Here is a 16,836-nt window from a genome sequence, read left to right as displayed (position 1 = left end):
ACTGGAGTTGTCTTTCAAGATGAGAGCATCCCCTGTGAGCAATGCAGTTTCCATAGAAATATCAGCAACCACGTAACTCCAAAGGGCAATTTCTCCCCTTACGTTGCTCATCCTTGCTGCTCCAGTATAGCCGAAAGGGTGCAAGAGTGACTCATTTCTAAATATACTTAATATTTGTGGTATAGGCAGGGCTTCAGATAAGATGATGGGCTCTGATGGAGTTCATTGTAATTGTATCCCTTGCAACAGCCAGGGCCCCAGTTTCATTTTTAACCATAGTGGAACATATCTTGTTTTAGAGTACCAGATCTCTTTTTAGATTTTTACCTGAATGGGAATGTCCTAGAAAAGTTTATTTTACACTAGTTGGAGAGAAGTAAGTAATTGAAAAAGGTATTGCATGTAGATTCAATAGGGGGAAAAAAGTTTGTTTTCCACTTGATTTAGGTAGCTTTTGTGCTATTCAGCTGATTTAAAAAAAAAAAAATTAAGGATGGTTTACTAGATACATTGTTCTGATTCCTCTCTCCATGGCCTCTGCTTTGAAGCTTATGGAGCCCTCTGGACTCTTTTGGCATTGCAGGTGGCTATTAATGTAGGGTGGGTTTTGGGTGTGGGTTTGGTTTGGTGCTTCCCCCCTGCCCCACCCCAGTGAAGTTTTTCTATTATCCAAAAGGCTTGCCGTGGTGTTTATGCTGAAGAGTTTATTAACTGTGAAGGCTGTAGAGAAAGATTGCCAAAAAGTTTTAGATTTGACCTGCAGTCACTCATATCAATTGATCGGCACTGCCGATACTTTTTAGAACACAGTTTTTTATGCAAAACTTTGCAAAATGGACAGCAGTGAACATCTTTGTCCAGATCAGTCTTCATGGAAATACTGAAGGTTTTTCAGATTATTGCTTTGATGGATAACATTCTGTGTGGGATTGACATATTTTCTTCTTTTTTTTTTTTTGTCTTTGTTTTAGCTGAACTGGAATTTGTTCAAATCATCATTATAATTGTGGTTATAACTGTTATGGTGGTAGTGATCATCTGCTTGTTGAACCATTACAAACTCTCGACACGCTCCTTTATCAACCGACAGAGCCAAAGCAGAAGACAGGAAGAAACTTTGCAGACGGTGAGTATGAGCCCACTGCACCAAATTCTTTCCCATTATGCTGTATGGGTCTGCAGCAAAGCATCCTGAGGAGCTCTGGTACAGGCAACTGTTGGAAAAACTTCTGATGTCATTTTTAATACTCCATATAGTTAGGCCTTTTGTTGAGGCTATATTTGTTAGTAGGAAAAAAAATCAGAACATAAATTTAAATTATTATTTTTAGACCCTGCTATATTTTGTGTACCCTGTTTTTATTTTGCATTTTAAGGTTCACATATGACATCCTGTTTGCTGCTGCTGTAATTCGAAGGGGAGTGGAGGGGGAATGAATGGCGATCACCTGGGGTACAAAGATTTGAAATGCACATTGTTGTGACTTTCCATATATTTACGAATATTCTGGAGTCTTATCACTATTACTGTCTTGTGAAGCTGCTGTAACTGTTTGCTTGATCCAAAACACTGGCCCAGGAAAATGTAATGTTTGTTTCACTCAAACAGCAAGAAAACACTAGGAAAATGATCTCTCCAAGGACCTGGAGTGGTTCAGATCTGTTGTTACAGAGCCAAAGGCTTAAGACCAAATCTCAATTGAGACTTGTTAAGGCTGTCTTTAGTCAACCTGACAGTAAGTGGGCACCTAACTTGCCTTGTGAGCCAGGAGTTTGCTGGGTGGGATGCACTGCTCCCTTGTGAGGTGTCACCACAGGGGCTCCCTGACTTTGCAACATTGCCCCCCAAGCCACAAAGTATCCTGTGATGTTGCTGGAAAAAGTTCTGATATGCTTTTTGATGTCCTTGGGATGGTGCCCTTGGTCTCTTTGCTGGCTGTGGTAGCCAAGGGGCCATTTGCAAGGGTAGCATTTTAATACGTTGAATTCCTGGCAATAACGTTGGATTCACAGCTTCCTTTCACTGTCAAAAAAAAAAATAATTGTCTATTTGTAGCTGGAAGGTGCAGTGCCATAATGGTTTACAACTGATATAAGTCCACAGTCTCACCTTTCTTTCCATCCCAGTCCTTTTTTTCCTCCTTCTTTGTATTCCTTAGGGAGCTGCCAAGGTCGTAGTGAGAGGCCTCAGAGGGCTCATCTGGCTGAACGCTAATTGCTTTTTTTTCGTTGTTGTTGTTTCCACAGTTAGATTTCAGACAGATCAGTGAGCAAAGTGCTTGGGCAGGGATGCTGCAGCTAGGGCTGGACCTAAGTGGCTGCTGCAGAGCTGCACCCTGGCAATCCTGGCAATTGGCAGCTCCTTTCTGAAAGCCATTTGTAAAATGCAAAGAATGTGGGGTTCCCCAAAGCTCTTGCTTAGTACATCTCCTGCACCCCTTTTGCTAGGGTGAATAGCTCTTACCTTGGAGGCTCTGTGGGGAGGAAGGAGCTGTCCCCTCAAAGGGAGGTTGCCTCATTCCCTAGCACTTCAGTAGCACAGGAATATCTAGCTCTAATTTGGTGACAGATGATACTGGAACTTGTCAAACCTTAACCTTATGGACTTCAGGACTGAAAAAATTGGCTAGATTAATTTGAGTGTTACTTTGAAATGGACACTGTAATTAAAGAACCACACTTCTGTCTGAAAAAATGTTAGCTATAATTGCTCCAAGTACCTAAAATGAAATAATTTGACATAAAGGAAATGCATTTTCATCTTCACAAATCTTTTAAAACTGCAGTAAGCTGTCAAACGCGTGAAGTAACCCATTATTTCCTTTGTATGGTTCGTTAGTATTGCCTGTTATCAGAACGAGTGGTGCCTTTTCTCTTGGATGTGAGGGAGGAAACACCACCTTCTTGTGAAGAAGAACACGCAGTTTTGCAGTGGGCACTTGGGAGCTGCTTTAGTATCCAGAACTGCTCTTAAATAATTTTTAAAACACTGACTCAGTTTCAATTTGATAGCACCCTTCTAAGTAATGATAATCATAGTCAAGTGAGCACTTCATGCGGATTGGTGATTGGTTGGTAAGAACTGGTTACAAATTCTTCTGAAAACTCTCTGGTATAGGTTTATCATCACTATTACTCATCTGCATTTCTGATAAGCTGAAGCTGTTCTATAAAGAAGGTCATACTTGCAGAAAATGGGACTTACGGAGGTCCCTGAGGTCAGATGTCAGATAAGTTTAAATTTTCCTTTGTCTCAAGTGTTAGAAGGAAGTTCTGATAGGAGCTGGTTGCATGCCAGTTGCAGCGCAAACCTTAAAATCAGTGTGCGGTGCATGAGGGGTGGGAAACTAAAGCATTTGCTCTGTGATGTGAATCTGGAAACAACCAGTATGTCCTCATTGTCCACAGCGGAGTGAGTTGTACAAGGTGTGAGCAGTAAGATCCAGGTTAGATTATACTTTCAAAAAAACTTATTTTTAATCAAGGCAGGCCTTGTTTTGTATGCAAGTGCTATCGATAAGTGGGTTTTCTTCCAAAAGAATGTTTTGGGGTTTTTTTATGGTATATAAACCATAGACTCTGAAAACAGACTTGCATGTTTATTAACTCCTAATGTTTGATGAAAATATCATTCTGACTCAGGCCTTCTGTTGGTGGAGAAATAGTGAATGGAAATAGAGGAAGTTCAGCAGTATTTTTTAGAAGAATATGGTAAAGCAAATAAATTGGCTAGTTCCTGTAATGAACTATGAAGTGACCCCCCCCTCACATAACGGAGGTAGCAGAGGTGTACCAAAATGCAGAATCATGCCTTTCCTAATCAGATGGGCCTTTTTTTGTCCTTTAGTTACCTTCAGTTTTCCTTTTCTTCAAGCTTGTCCTGTTTCTAGATAATCATACTTTCCAACAGCTGAGCTGTGGCTGAATTGCACAGATTTCTGGCCCCATAAAGACCAACTATTGAACAGATTATCTCTCTTATTCTGGTTCTTCTAGAAAGTGTAATATAAATGAACAGAGAGTCTATCTACTGCCTTTATTGACAACTTCACACCTGTAAAACTCATGGGGTCAGGCCTCCAAAATAATGAAATAAAAGGTATTTGTGGGTTTCTTCTTTCTCTGAATAGCTGAACTTCCTTCATGATAAGAAAGAAAGAAAAAAAAAAAAAAAAAGGCCTGGAAGTTGAATTTCTTACTGTCTTTCAAGTCCAGAAATTAGAGTATTAAAAAGAAGATGAAATATCACTGGAATCACAAGTGTTGGTAAAGCTTGAGGGGCAGAAAAGGGGCCAATCCAGGAGAAGAGGAGAGAAAAAAAAACCAAAAAAAAAAACCAAAAAAAAAAAAACCCAAAACCCAAACCAACCAAACCCCAAAACAGAAAAACCAACAGTTGCTCTTTGACAAGTACATGCTGAAAAGTACTTGTTATGTTCTTGTTTTGTAAATATGCTTTCCTGTGTGACCACTAGTTCATCTTTTTTCTTGTCTGCCTCCCCCCCCCCCCCCTTTTTTTTTTTTTTCCCCTCTGGAGTCTCATCTTCCAATTTTTCTCCTGGTCTTTGTTTGTTTTATCACCTTGGTTAGTGTGCTGAGGCCTTAAACAGGTCCACAGCAGGGGCAGGACAACCTTTGAGTACTGGATGCTTCTGCAGCAGTGCTGCTGAGGATGCTGCTGCCTGCCCTCCTGTGGCAAGCCCTGCCCTCTCCTAGCACGGACCTAAAAACATTCAAAGCTTGTTTTAACATTACCAGAAATGAGTTTTGAGGTCATAACTGCAAGAGGTGGAACACTGTTGAATGAGAACTGTGTTGGCATGAGTGGCAATCTGAAGTGAATGTGCATGGTACTGAACGGTGTCCCTATCATGATGGGTAATATATTGAACATTTCCCTCTGCTGGCTGATCCATCAGCAGTGTTTGGCTTCACAGCCGGGAGCCAGCCAAGGTTTGCTGAGCATCTGAGCAGGATGCACAGGCTTTAGGGTGTAGAGTATACCAGGAGCATGGCCAAGGCCACTTCACAAGGATGACACAACCACTCCCATGGGGAGTGATTGATGTATCCGGTGGTGCTGGGGGGTTCTGGGGAAGACCATGTGGCAGCCTTGGAAAGGCACATCCATGCACAGAGTATGTGCATCTGTCCCAGGGGAGGTGCATGTTGCAGCGTTGCTGGCTTGGGAGGACTGATGTTGTGTTGGGAGAGCAGCATTGCTGGTAACCAAACCTATCCTGTTGGAATGTAGGTAGCTGCGGCTGAGCAGCTGCTACAGCACTCTGCTGTTTGCTGGGATAAAACCAAGATAAATCTTGCTTTCTGATGATTAACTCTTAGTGTCATCACCAGTGATTTCCAGGGAGATGTTGAGGGACAAGAGATTAACTAAGTGACTTACAGGGAGGTACTTAATGAGCTTCTGATATTCCTAAATTGGTTCCTTCTCCCCATCCTGGTGGCTTCTGTCTTTGCATATTTTTCTCTTATAAAGTGGATGTTGAAGGAGTAGTGAACACTTTGACTGCCCCAGGCCCACTCCTGGCAGCAGAGTCCCTGCATCCATCACACAAGATGCTCACCCCGACCAGTGCCTGCCTCTCAGCACCAAGGGCAGCATCACTGCTGGGGCAAGTCAGCTTGCATTAGGACCTGCATTGATAATGCTAATCTCAAATGCCAAGCTCCAGGAGCACAGCTGTAAAAATACTATCTTCCTCCTTGGAACAGCTATTTCAGAATAAAAGGGAAGCATCAGGAGGGTGATGGAAAATACTCAATAATGACGACTGCAGGGATTTGCTGGTGATTTCAGATGTTAGTGTTGCCTCTTGGCTTTTTAAATTTTTCCCCATCAGTGCTAGCATTACTCCTTCTGTTCCCTGCTGGCATCCTTGGCCCACTCACTCTCATTTTCTTACTGACATGTGCAGAAGAAAGAAAATCCCAGTGAGAGCAAGAACCCAGTCTATAGCTGGGAGAGAGAGCAAGTGCTGTAGACCACCGTGCTTTGCCAAACCTTTTCCTTTGCACCAGGCATCAGTAGGCAGGAGCTGGACATGCACAGTTATCCTGCCATCTGCATGAGGGACGTGGGTTTGCTGCTTCTCCTCGGGGTGTGCTGCCAGGAGGGACAGTGTGCGCTGGCTGCTGCTCTTTGAAGTCTGCCACAATAAAGTCATATCATCTTTAATAAGGGCAGGATTATCTAGGAAATCTGCAAATAGGACTTAGAAGCAAGGAGTGCCGGCTTCGGGTTGCTCCTGACTCAAGGTGTGTCACCTTGGGCAACTTGCTTAATCCCCAAATAAAGGGGGAAGGATAATAGTACTTATTTCCTGCACTTGGACGAAATGAATATTACTTAAAGTGGTAAAGTGCTGTGAAGTTGGGGAAATTGAAGTGTTAAGGTATTAAGTAACAGAACTAATCGCTGTAAGTGTAGGGAGGCAGACTACAAAGTGTGAGGTTTGGCGTTCTCCATAATTATCTCTCTATTACTTCTCCTTGGTACCACATACTGCTCTGCCAGATACTGTAACCTTTCCTGCCCTTGGGAAACACTGCTTTGAAGGGGAGAGCAATCCCGCTGGAATACTTGTCATTCTCTTGGGGACAATGGAATAGTTTTGCTTTGCTTGTGTTCGGCAGGGAAAATGTTGGAATCTTCAGAGTTGCGATGGTCTCTTTCTCACCCGGGAAAAGGCAGGGAGGAACCAGCTCCTTTGCCTTCCTGGAGCATTTTGAGCAAGCCACTGCTTTAGTGTGGTGTAATGTATCCCTGCCACCTAGGGCCAAAGTCAGGAACTACGCTGCCAGCTGAGACACTTAATTTGCAGAGGAGGTGTCTTATTTTTTTGTGTGTGTATATATATTGAAAAAATCATCTGAGTTTAATGGAAGGGAAAAGAGGGACCTTATTAATACCTGTAATGCATTTCAGAAAGTGAAAAACCGACTTTGCTTCTCAGGAAATGCAATTTCAGGCCAAGTTCTAATTCTCAGAAACTGAAAACTGGAGAAAAACTGAAAATCAGCAAAAGTCAGTTTAAAAAAAAAAAAAAAAAAAAGGAAAATTTTGTATTATATGGGATTGCTGTGATTTAACCCCAGCCAGCAACTAAGCACCACACAGCCCCTCCCTCAATCTCATCTCCCCCTTCCCCCCCCCCTACTCCATGGGATGGGGGAGAGAAGTGGAAGTGTGAGGAAAAACTCATGGGTTAAGATCAAGACAGTTTAAAGCAAAAGCTGTGCACGCAAGCAAAGTAAAATAAGGAATTAAGTCACTGCTTCCCATGGGCAGGCAGGTGTTCAGCCAGGAAAGCAGGGCTTCATCATGTGTAATGTTTGCTTGGGAAGACAAATGCCATAACTCAAAATGTCCCCTCCTTTCCTTCTTTCCTCAGCTTCATTTGCTGAGCGTGGTGCCATATGGTATGGAAGAGCCCTTTGGTCAGTTGGGGTCAACTGTCCCACCTGTGTCCTCCCAACTTCTTGTGCTGTCTTGCTGGTGGGGTGATAGGAGGGGCAGAAAAGGCCTTGACTCTGTGTAAGCACTGCTTAGCAGTAACTAAAGCAGTGTGATATCAATACCTGTGTTCAGCACAAATCCGAAGCATAGCGCCATACTAGCTACTATGAAGAAAATTAACTCTACCCCAGCTAAAACTAGCACAGGGATGCTTTTGCTTCATTACAGCTTGAGGAATTTGTCTTGCTGACCATGAATTTTACCTGCAGTTTATCCCAAGTTAAAAATTGTTATTCCAGTAAATTTCTTTCCTGCTATCTGTCAATGTGCTGATGTTCAGCCAAGGTAATTGGATGACACTGTGTGCTCCAGGAAGCACGGTTTTTAAAGACGACCTCAAAAAGTCATCTTCCTAAACTGTTTAATTCCAGAGACTGTAAACCTTTGTAAAATACAAATTAGGCAAATTATCTCAGGCTTATCCAGTTTCCTAAGCTCTAAATATTGAGTTAAATAATCATCACCATAAGGTAATTAGGTAATCACCTAGCTGGATTTATTAAATGATGCTGTTATTTCAAAACCTAATCACAAAATAAATTTCTATAAATTATCATGAAACCCAGGAATGGCAAAGGTTAGCAAAAGACATAACTGGATCCCAAATATCTTTCTTGCTTTGGTGTTATTTGTAGGAGCTAGGATTTGCCATGAAGACCCATTCTTCTTCATTCCAAAACCTAACAGTATTAAAAATGAATGCATGAGCTTTCTCTCCCTGTTACTTTTAAGTATTGAAGCTCATGCTTGAAGACCTGTAGTTTCTCTAAGGAGGAGCAAGTTTAAGTGGCTAGTTATTGAGAATTTATAAGAAGCAGGTAAATGATATATTGTCCACAGAAAAAAATGGGTAAATTGCGTTTGCTCAGGTTGAGCTTTGTTTGCACATATCCAAGAACTACCTGTACAAATCCCTGGGCATTTGGTGTGAGGGGGCATCCAGCAAGACTGCCAGCACTGGATTTGCTAGTTGAGAAGTGCCTGTCAGGGTGATGCCAGGTGGTGTGGGCATGCAGTAGGCCCGGTGGCTGGTTTGCTGTTGTGATGGGCTGTTATTGCTTGTATCTGATATCATCTCGCTCACGGGACAAGCAGTCACCGAGTGAAAAGAAGTCAAAAGTAGCTTTTATCATTAGTGCAATCTACCTTGTTATTTTGAATAATAAAGGGAGAAACAATATAAGGGAATACAAATACAAATGCTGTCAGTTCTTTACACGATTTTTACTGATCTGAGCACACTTAGCTGTTAAATGAAGGTCTGTAAGTAGAAGGACAAGGAGAGAGCAAGAAATAACACTTTCCCTCTGTGTAAGTCACCCCAGACACTTCGGGCAGTCCCCAGCGTGTTATTTCTGACACCTGCAACTTGGGGGAAAATGTCAGGGGAGTATTTTCTTTCTGCAACATGTTTTTTGTTTCTTCTCCTGTCAACCCCTTGCCATCACCACAAGAACAGTGCAGTAGGGGGGCACCAACCCTTGGGTTAGGTTCTATGTACCCAGTGCAGGGGAGGGAGGATTTCCCTGATATGGAGACTTGAGAAAGGTAGGTAGTAAGTCTCCCATGGTGGATGCAGTGATTTCGGCCATTCTACCTTCCTGAAAAGACCAAAATTGGGAAGATGAGGCAGGCACCTTTTTGGATGCAATTCTCTTGTTCCAGACAGATGCCACCCTCTGTAGAGGAGATGGGGTTTATCTATGGAAGGTAAAGTACAGAAAACCCCTATAGCATTTCAGGGCAAGATTCAGCAAAGCACTTCAGTGTGTTAAATTTTTATGAACTTCCTAACTTCTCTTAGCCTTGGGATGTTAGCAGAAGGGCACGCCTAAATAAGTGGTTGCAGACAGACCCTAGCAGAGCCTGCCTTTGCTCCGAGCTGGCAGTTCCCAAGCCAGCCCTGAAGCAGGAGCTGCACAGCTCAGTAATAAGATACTGTGTCTGGCTCAGAGGCACCTAATGAAAACGTGCTATATAAAAGGATAGGGCCTATCTAGTGCATGTTATTAGGCATAAGTGATTTTCCTGTTCTATTGTATCCCTCAATTACTTATAAACTCCATAGAGCCATTCATAATTAAGCACTAGTATGTTGTCCATTGTCTCTACCTCTCTTTCTTTCCCTCCTCTCTATACTCTTCCCATGTTGTCATACTGCTTTCCTCTTAAAGTTTAGAAACCCCCTCTATATGTTTGTATTTGTCATTGCAGGTCACTGTGCAATGAGTTTGTGTCCTAGAAGGAGTTGAGGATTCCTGTGTAGCTGAGTGCAGGAAACCCAGTTGTCTGTCAGCTCCTTCCCTTTCTCCTGGCTTCTCTCACTGTCCATTTTAAGGCTTGTCAATGCACTCAGAGTGTAGTGCCTTTTCCTACATTGGGCCAGTTAGTCTGGGCTTAGTCTAGTGGTGATGAGAGAATCCTGTACTGTAGCACTGGACTGACCATGTATCCGTGGTGAAGTTGGTCTGCATGTGGTGTCTGAGCCTGGTATTTTCCAAGCGTGGGCATGCTGAGCATGTTACCCAGCCATCTGCTTAGGGAGTTCCTCTCGCTCCTGGGATAGAGATCTTACTAGGGGTTGGCTGATGCCAGATGACTTATTCAGCCTGCTGCTCTCTCCAGAGGAAACCTTAGGGAAGGGAATAGCTACAGGTGGGCTGTAGGACACACTGTCACAGAGGCCACGTTGTTACATGTCCTTGCATCCTAAGGATCTCACAGCCTTGGAGTTCAGCTGCATCCCAAGCTGTCTACTTCCTCAAGTAGTTAGCCCAGAGTGGGGAGAACCTTGGGCTCCTTTGCTCACATCGTCTTGGTCTGACTGTTCCAGCACCCTGGTTGTACTCTGTGGGGTCCCTGTAGCAGCTGCAGTACCTCTAGGCAGGGTCTCTTACTGTGCTGGGATTCGGGCATCAGCAGGAGAAGTAATGGGCAACTCCACTCTTCCAGCAGGTTGTTTCTGTTAGACGTTGCTGGTACGAGGTCTGTGTGCCTAGGCTCAGCATGCAGGTCCCTGCTCCATCTCAGCGCAAGGAGTTTTCCTTCTATATGGAGAAACTATCTCCCTCTTGTCTCCTTGCTCTCCTGCCTTAAGGGAGATGAGCCCTACAATGGGAGTCGTCATTTCCATTTCCGCATTGGAAATTCCCTTTCATAAGGGAGTTTAGGTAACATGAGTGGTGGTGGTAGATTGAATTCCTTTCTAGGTTGGGTCATTGGGTTTTCCTTTTTTCCTCTCTTCTGAGCCTGAACACATGAAAGGAGAGACGGAGATAGTTGCACTAAGCATAGAGTTACAAACTATCATATTTTTCAAACCATCACGCAGGAATCTGCTGTTGGGCTGTGTATGGCCTGTAGTTCACAGGCAGCTAATTGAGCACTTTAGCTTTGACTAGTATCTTTTACTTAACAATTGCAACAGGTTTGGAGCCTGCTGGGTCAGCTGCTGTTAACCTGATTGTCTTTAATTGTGCAAATATACCCTCAGATATTTCAAAATGAGGGCATCTGGGTGATGGAGGGTGGAAAAGAAGGTGCGTACCAGTATGTATATGTAGTTATACAGTTACAATTTTTCTATTGACAAAATCTTACATAGGCACTGAAACACATGAATCTACATAAAATGTCTTTTGTATCAGGCCTTTGCAAGTGGGGATACTTGCGAAGGGAAGTTGTAAATAATTGCAGTTGTCAGCCTCCCTCTATCTCTGCTCTATAAAGCTACAGAAGAGAAGTGATTGACCAGCTTTGTTATTCAAAGCATTTCCCTTAACAGCTGAATCCTGTGAGAGATTCCTCTTAGAGCAGCTTTCCTCTGCGGTGGACTCTCCTGACAAGATCACAGACTGCTTTTGGTCTCTGTCATGATGAACATCTAGTTAGGTCTATTTTTACATCTGAAATATGTTGAAAGATGCTGTGCAGAGAAGAAGCAGTACAGTGAGATTGAGTAGTCTACACAGGGTAATGCTTTTGGGGACAGCATGCATTTTCCTTCCTGTTTCTGAAATTTCTTATGTCTGTAAAATCATAAAACTTGAGTTAGCACCAAGAAGATAGTCATGACCGTACAATGTTTTGATTTTCTCTTTTTGCATGAAGACTGAAATTATGTGCATTATAGCTGCTGTGATGTGTCCTTTTCAGCTTTGAAATTTCCCAATAAAGTAAAACCATTGCAGTAGTTTCTGCTACTCTAAACAATTAATTGAGAAGAAAAATGATATACACGTTCTTCACCCTTCTATTCTGCCCTGAGTGCTGATAACAGTGTCAGAACAGCCTTTCAAGGTATCATGGAATTTTCAGAGTTGGAAGGGACCTCTAGAGATCATCTAGTCCAACTCCCCTGCTAAAGCAGGATTGCCTAGAGCACATTACTCAGGACTGCATCCAGGGGGGTCTTGAAAATTTCTAGAGAAGGGGACTCCACAACCTCCCTGGGCAGCCTGTGCCAGTGCTCCGTCACCCTCACCATAAAGAAGTTTTTCCGTGTATTTGAAGTGAACTTCCTGTGTTTTAACTTGTGCCCATTGCCCCTCGTCCTGTCACTGGGAACCATTGCAAAGAGCCTGGCTCAATCTTCCTTCAGCCCACCCTTTAGATACTTGTATGCCATAATAAGGTCTCCCCTCAGCCTTCTCTTCTCCAGGCTAAAGAGTCCCAGCTCTCTCAGCCTTTCCTCATAAGGAAGATGCTCCAAGCCCTTAATCATCTTAGTTGCCCTTTGCTGGACTCGCTTCAGCAGTTCCCTGTCCCTCTTGAACTGGGGAGCCCAAAACTGGACACAGTATTCCAGTTGTGGCCTCACCAGTGCAGAGTAGAGGGGGAGAATGACCTCCCTCGACCTACTGGCCACACTCTTCCCTATGCAGCCCAGGATTCCATTGGCCTTTTTGGCAACAAGGGCACATTGCTGGGCCATGGATAATTTACTGTCTACCACAACCGCCAGATCCTTCTCCTCCAAGCTATCTCCCAGCAGGTCAGCCCCTAACCTGTACTGGTGCCTAGCATTCTTCCTCCCCAGGTGCAGGACCTTGCACTTGCTTTTGTTGAACCTCATTAGGTTCTTCTCTGCCCAGCTCTCCAGCCTGTCCAGGTCACGCTGGATGGCAGCACGGCCCTCTGGTGTGTCAGCCACCCCACCCAGTTTGGTATCATCAGCAAACTTGCTGAGGATACACCCTGTCCCCTCATCCAGGTCATTAATGAATATATTAAACAAAATTGGACCGGGTATTGACCCCTGGGGGACACCACTGGTTACAGGCCTCCAACTAGACTCTGTGCCGCTGATCACAACCCCTCTGAGTTCTGTCCCGCAGCCAGTATGAGAGAGAAAATTCTTTGGCCTGAGGAGGTGGTTGAGGAAGTGGTTGAAAAGGGGAACTGGTGGCTGAAACCTCAGCTGCTTGATTACTGTTTATGGTGGGAATTAGGCAACTGACAGTTTTGACCAGAATGTACCTGGGTTTAGAGTGACTGTCATTTCACTGAGATCACAGACATCAGGTTTTGCTGCAAACTGTTTTGGCTCTGGTGTGTGGTGGGGATCCTGGCTGGCAGCTCAGCTTCATCGGACCTGCTGACTGTGCTGATGTGGCCTTGTCAGAGGTTGGAAGGTAAAGGGTACCCATTCAGCATGTGAGTGCTGAAGTGGCCCCTGTTGCCTGTGCATGTTGCCATGTGCTCATAGCTGCAACTGGCTTGCTGCATCTTTACAGCCTGTGAGCTGGGTGCTTGGGATGGTATCTTGGCACTTGCACAACGGACCAAGCTTGACTTGCTTGGGTACAGAGCTGCTCTTTGCTCTAGTTTTGGAAAACGAGGGGTGGGACATTACATGTTTATCACCTTTCTCCAGGTGGAGACAGCCAGTCCTTAGAAGCTGACTGCTCCTGAAAGTTGTGGTATTTGAAGTAGGATGGTGATGTGATCTATTAATTTTTGTCTTTTGTTGTGTTTTTCTACATTCCAGGAAGGGTGCTTGTGGCCTTCAGAAAGCTCGGTTTCACGCCAGGGTGCTTCAGAGGTACGTTCAGATTTCTTACTATCTTTACCAATGTGCTTTCCTCTTTCCTGTTATGTATATTTGGCTCCTATCAAAAACATGCATCTATTGAGTAAATAAAACTTTTTCAGTGTAGACCAATAGCCAGGTTCACATGGACATCTGAGCCTGCCTTAACTCCCATTTCATGAAAGCTTAAGACTTTTTCATTAAAAGAATGAAATTCTACTACCCAACACCTCATCTTTGTCCGCAGCTCCCTGTATCATAGTAGGCATTCACAGGTAAGTGGTGGAGGTATCTCTTTCATGCAGTGGCTCAGTAATTTGAGTATTCAGTGGAATCTGTGAGACCAGTTGCTCTTCTCTCTGTGTTTTTCCTGGGTTTACAACACATCCTATTGCCAGTGTCTCCTGTCTTCGGACTAGCACAGATCCCTGCTCTGAGGGATAATTTGTGGGTGTGTTGCTCCAAGTGGCCTAGCTCACCTGTGTCAAACAGTGAATCTTCCTAATGGCTGACCTTGCATCTGTGAGGGTCGGGGGCTAAAGTACCCTGCATCGACCCCAAAATTAGAAGAGCAGTTCCATAGATCTATATCTAAGAAGCTGGCGTGTCTCTCTAGGTCTGGGATAGACCAAGTAATAGCTTCTCACAGAGTCTCTTGAACTCTTCGTCTTGTAAAGCCTGACCTTCTCCAGGACTTAGTATGCCGGGGATATTTTTTCCACTCTCAGTGTAGAAGCCTTGCAGGTCCTCCCTGGAGGGGGAGTTCTGGCTGAGACCCGAGGTGGAGGAGGACACCTGATACACTCTGGTAGTGAAGGCATGAGATATGCCAGGCCTTTACAAAACATACTAAAATGACCATCTGAATTCTTTGGTGATGCAGGGTTTTACATTAACTCTAAGTAGGAGGGGGATGCTCATACTGCAGCTGAAATTCGGCATTGAGACATTTTCATAGAACTAGTTAATTGTCAAGACTAGAGGGAAAGTGTTTCCTATGTACAGAAACAGAATTGTTTTCTCTCAGCTCTGCATGAAGAAGCTGTGTGAGGTCTTGGTCTTCCTTTGTGGAGCTGTTCTCAAGTATCTTGTGTTAGATCCTTCCTGCAACTCCTACCTCTTCTTTTCACATGCATGTGTGTGGGAGCATGCGTGCACAGTATCTGCTGGGTTTAATCTTTCACGATGGGTGGCAAAGAGAAGTATTTTCTGTTTTGTCAGTTCTTTGTAAATACGGAGCACCCACAGTGCTTTGCTCAGGCATGGAATCATTTGTCTCTCTTCCCATTTCAGATCATGTATGCTCCAAGGTCCAGGGACAGGTTTACTGCCCCATCTTTTATGCAGCGGGACCGTTTCAGTCGCTTCCAGCCCACTTACCCTTACATGCAGCATGAGATTGACCTTCCTCCGACCATCTCCCTCTCTGATGGGGAAGAGCCACCGCCGTACCAAGGCCCATGCACCCTGCAGCTCCGGGACCCAGAACAGCAGATGGAGCTCAACCGGGAATCTGTCAGGGCACCGCCCAACCGAACCATTTTTGATAGCGACTTGATAGACATCTCGATGTATAATGGGGGCCCCTGCCCACCAAGCAGCAATTCGGGCATAAGTGCAACCAACTATAGCAGTAATGGAAGGATGGAAGGACCACCCCCGACGTACAGCGAGGTCATGGGCCATTACCCAGGCTCCTCTTTTTTCCATCACCAGCACAGCAATGCGCCTCCCTCCTCGCAGAGGGGGAGCAGACTTCAGTTTCAGCAGAACAATTCAGAGAGCACAATAGTCCCCAGCAAAGGCCAAGACCGGAAAGCAGGAAACCTGGTCTAAAGTTACTCGCCCAGGTGCATTTGAACTGAAGACAAGAGATTGAAGCAGAGCGGTGGAGGAAGACCCCCATGCTCCGGTGCACAATGTTGTTACGTTTCACGTGGTACAACTTAGTAAAACCTAACGTGCAAACCAGTTCTTTGTTTCTGATTCCTTTCAGGGGAATTGCATGCAAAGCAGATTGAAAGAAATACAAACTTCCATTTGGTTTGTCTACGAGCAGTGTTTCAGGGGAGAGGGGGGGATATATTATTTTTTTTTAATAAACTATTTCAATTATTTAATTGTAAAAGTTAACTTAGCACAGAAATGAGGCTTGTACAGCCTGTTTTATACTCACTGAATGGCAGAAGGAATAAGGTGGTTTTGCTAGATAAATGGGGGAAGAATTGGCCAGTTTGCTTTTTTTTTTTCTCCCAGGGTGTGGATTTTTTTCTTAATATGAAACAAAATTCCTGTTTTGTGTGCCAAGGTATAAAGTTGAGAACTTAGGTGAATGCAAGGAATTAATTTGTGTTGTGATAAATGTGTTTTAAAAAGTTGCACTATCTTAATGTTTAAAAAAAATATATATGAGGGAACTGTTTTATGTGAAGTTCTTCTATATGTTGTCTTTTCACCTGTGGAATAATGATAGAGCCCCAGAAGTAATCTGGAGGAGTTTGCCCCCCTCCCCCTGGGTTTGCTAGAAAAAGGGGACAGGACTTAGCCTAACATCTCTTGACTTTTACAAATCAAGAAATACAGGGACACTCGTCTTTGCAATAATTTGCATTCAAATAACAGTGCATCAGTGAAGTGTCTTGGAGGCTTTTGGTTGGAAGATGGCAAATACGAAATCCCAGCATTTTCCACCACTTAGGGTTTAGCTATTTTGCAGTGTAGACTATTTGTTTCATAAACAGCAAAACAAAATCCCAGATGTGTTAATTTGTATTGATTCTAACTAAGTGCTGCCATTCTTTTCCTTTTCATAATGCAGTATTGCCAGTACTGACAGTTTTAGAGATTTTTGTCCTCGCTGTAGCCTGAAATGTATTTAGTCACATATCATGACATTATGCAATAAATTGTTTAAAAATGCAAGGTGGATTTTTTTCCCCCTGCAATGCTGTTAAAATACATGAGACTCTTGTGCTTTTCACTTTCTATTTCATCCTTTAGATACTGAAGTTCAGTCCTGGAGATGCATCTTGTTGAAGTAAAGGGACCTTTGTAGCTATAACACCCCATGCAGTTTCTGCAGCAGTACCAAGAGCGCTCATGACAGTGGTGCTGGCTTCTGCGGCATCCCTGGCAGTGACATGGGAGCACCAGTTATTCTCACTGCAAACCATTTTGCTCTGGGCCCTGTTGCGGAAACCCTCCTCTGTGCATGTCATCCAGCTGACGCCAGCAGAACCATGCTCATGGGTAAAGATGACTTGCGTGT

General features: G+C 43.9%; 1 protein-coding gene across 4 annotated transcripts in view; it reads left to right on the top strand.

Annotated features, from left to right (window-relative positions):
- LDLRAD4 (low density lipoprotein receptor class A domain containing 4) overlaps positions 1-16,520 on the top strand; it is a 294,512-nt gene extending 277,992 nt beyond the window's left edge. For 3 of the 4 annotated variants that reach the window (XM_082479515.1, XM_082479517.1, XM_082479516.1), the window contains 3 exons: positions 972-1,126; positions 13,527-13,580; positions 14,862-16,520. In XM_082479515.1, coding sequence (XP_082335641.1) covers positions 972-1,126; positions 13,527-13,580; positions 14,862-15,404 — 752 coding nt within the window. In that variant the 3' untranslated portion in view covers positions 15,405-16,520. Of the gene's footprint in view, positions 1-971; positions 1,127-11,413; positions 11,510-13,526; positions 13,581-14,861 lie in introns of those variants that run through there. The other variant, XM_082479518.1, reaches the window with a different exon arrangement.
- The last annotated feature ends 316 nt before the right edge of the window (positions 16,521-16,836 follow it).

The sequence above is a fragment of the Vanellus vanellus genome (genome assembly GCF_965231255.1).
Source record: "Vanellus vanellus genome assembly, chromosome: 2".
NCBI lineage: Eukaryota > Metazoa > Chordata > Aves > Charadriiformes > Charadriidae > Vanellus > Vanellus vanellus.
This window is presented reverse-complemented; position numbering and strand designations above follow the sequence as displayed.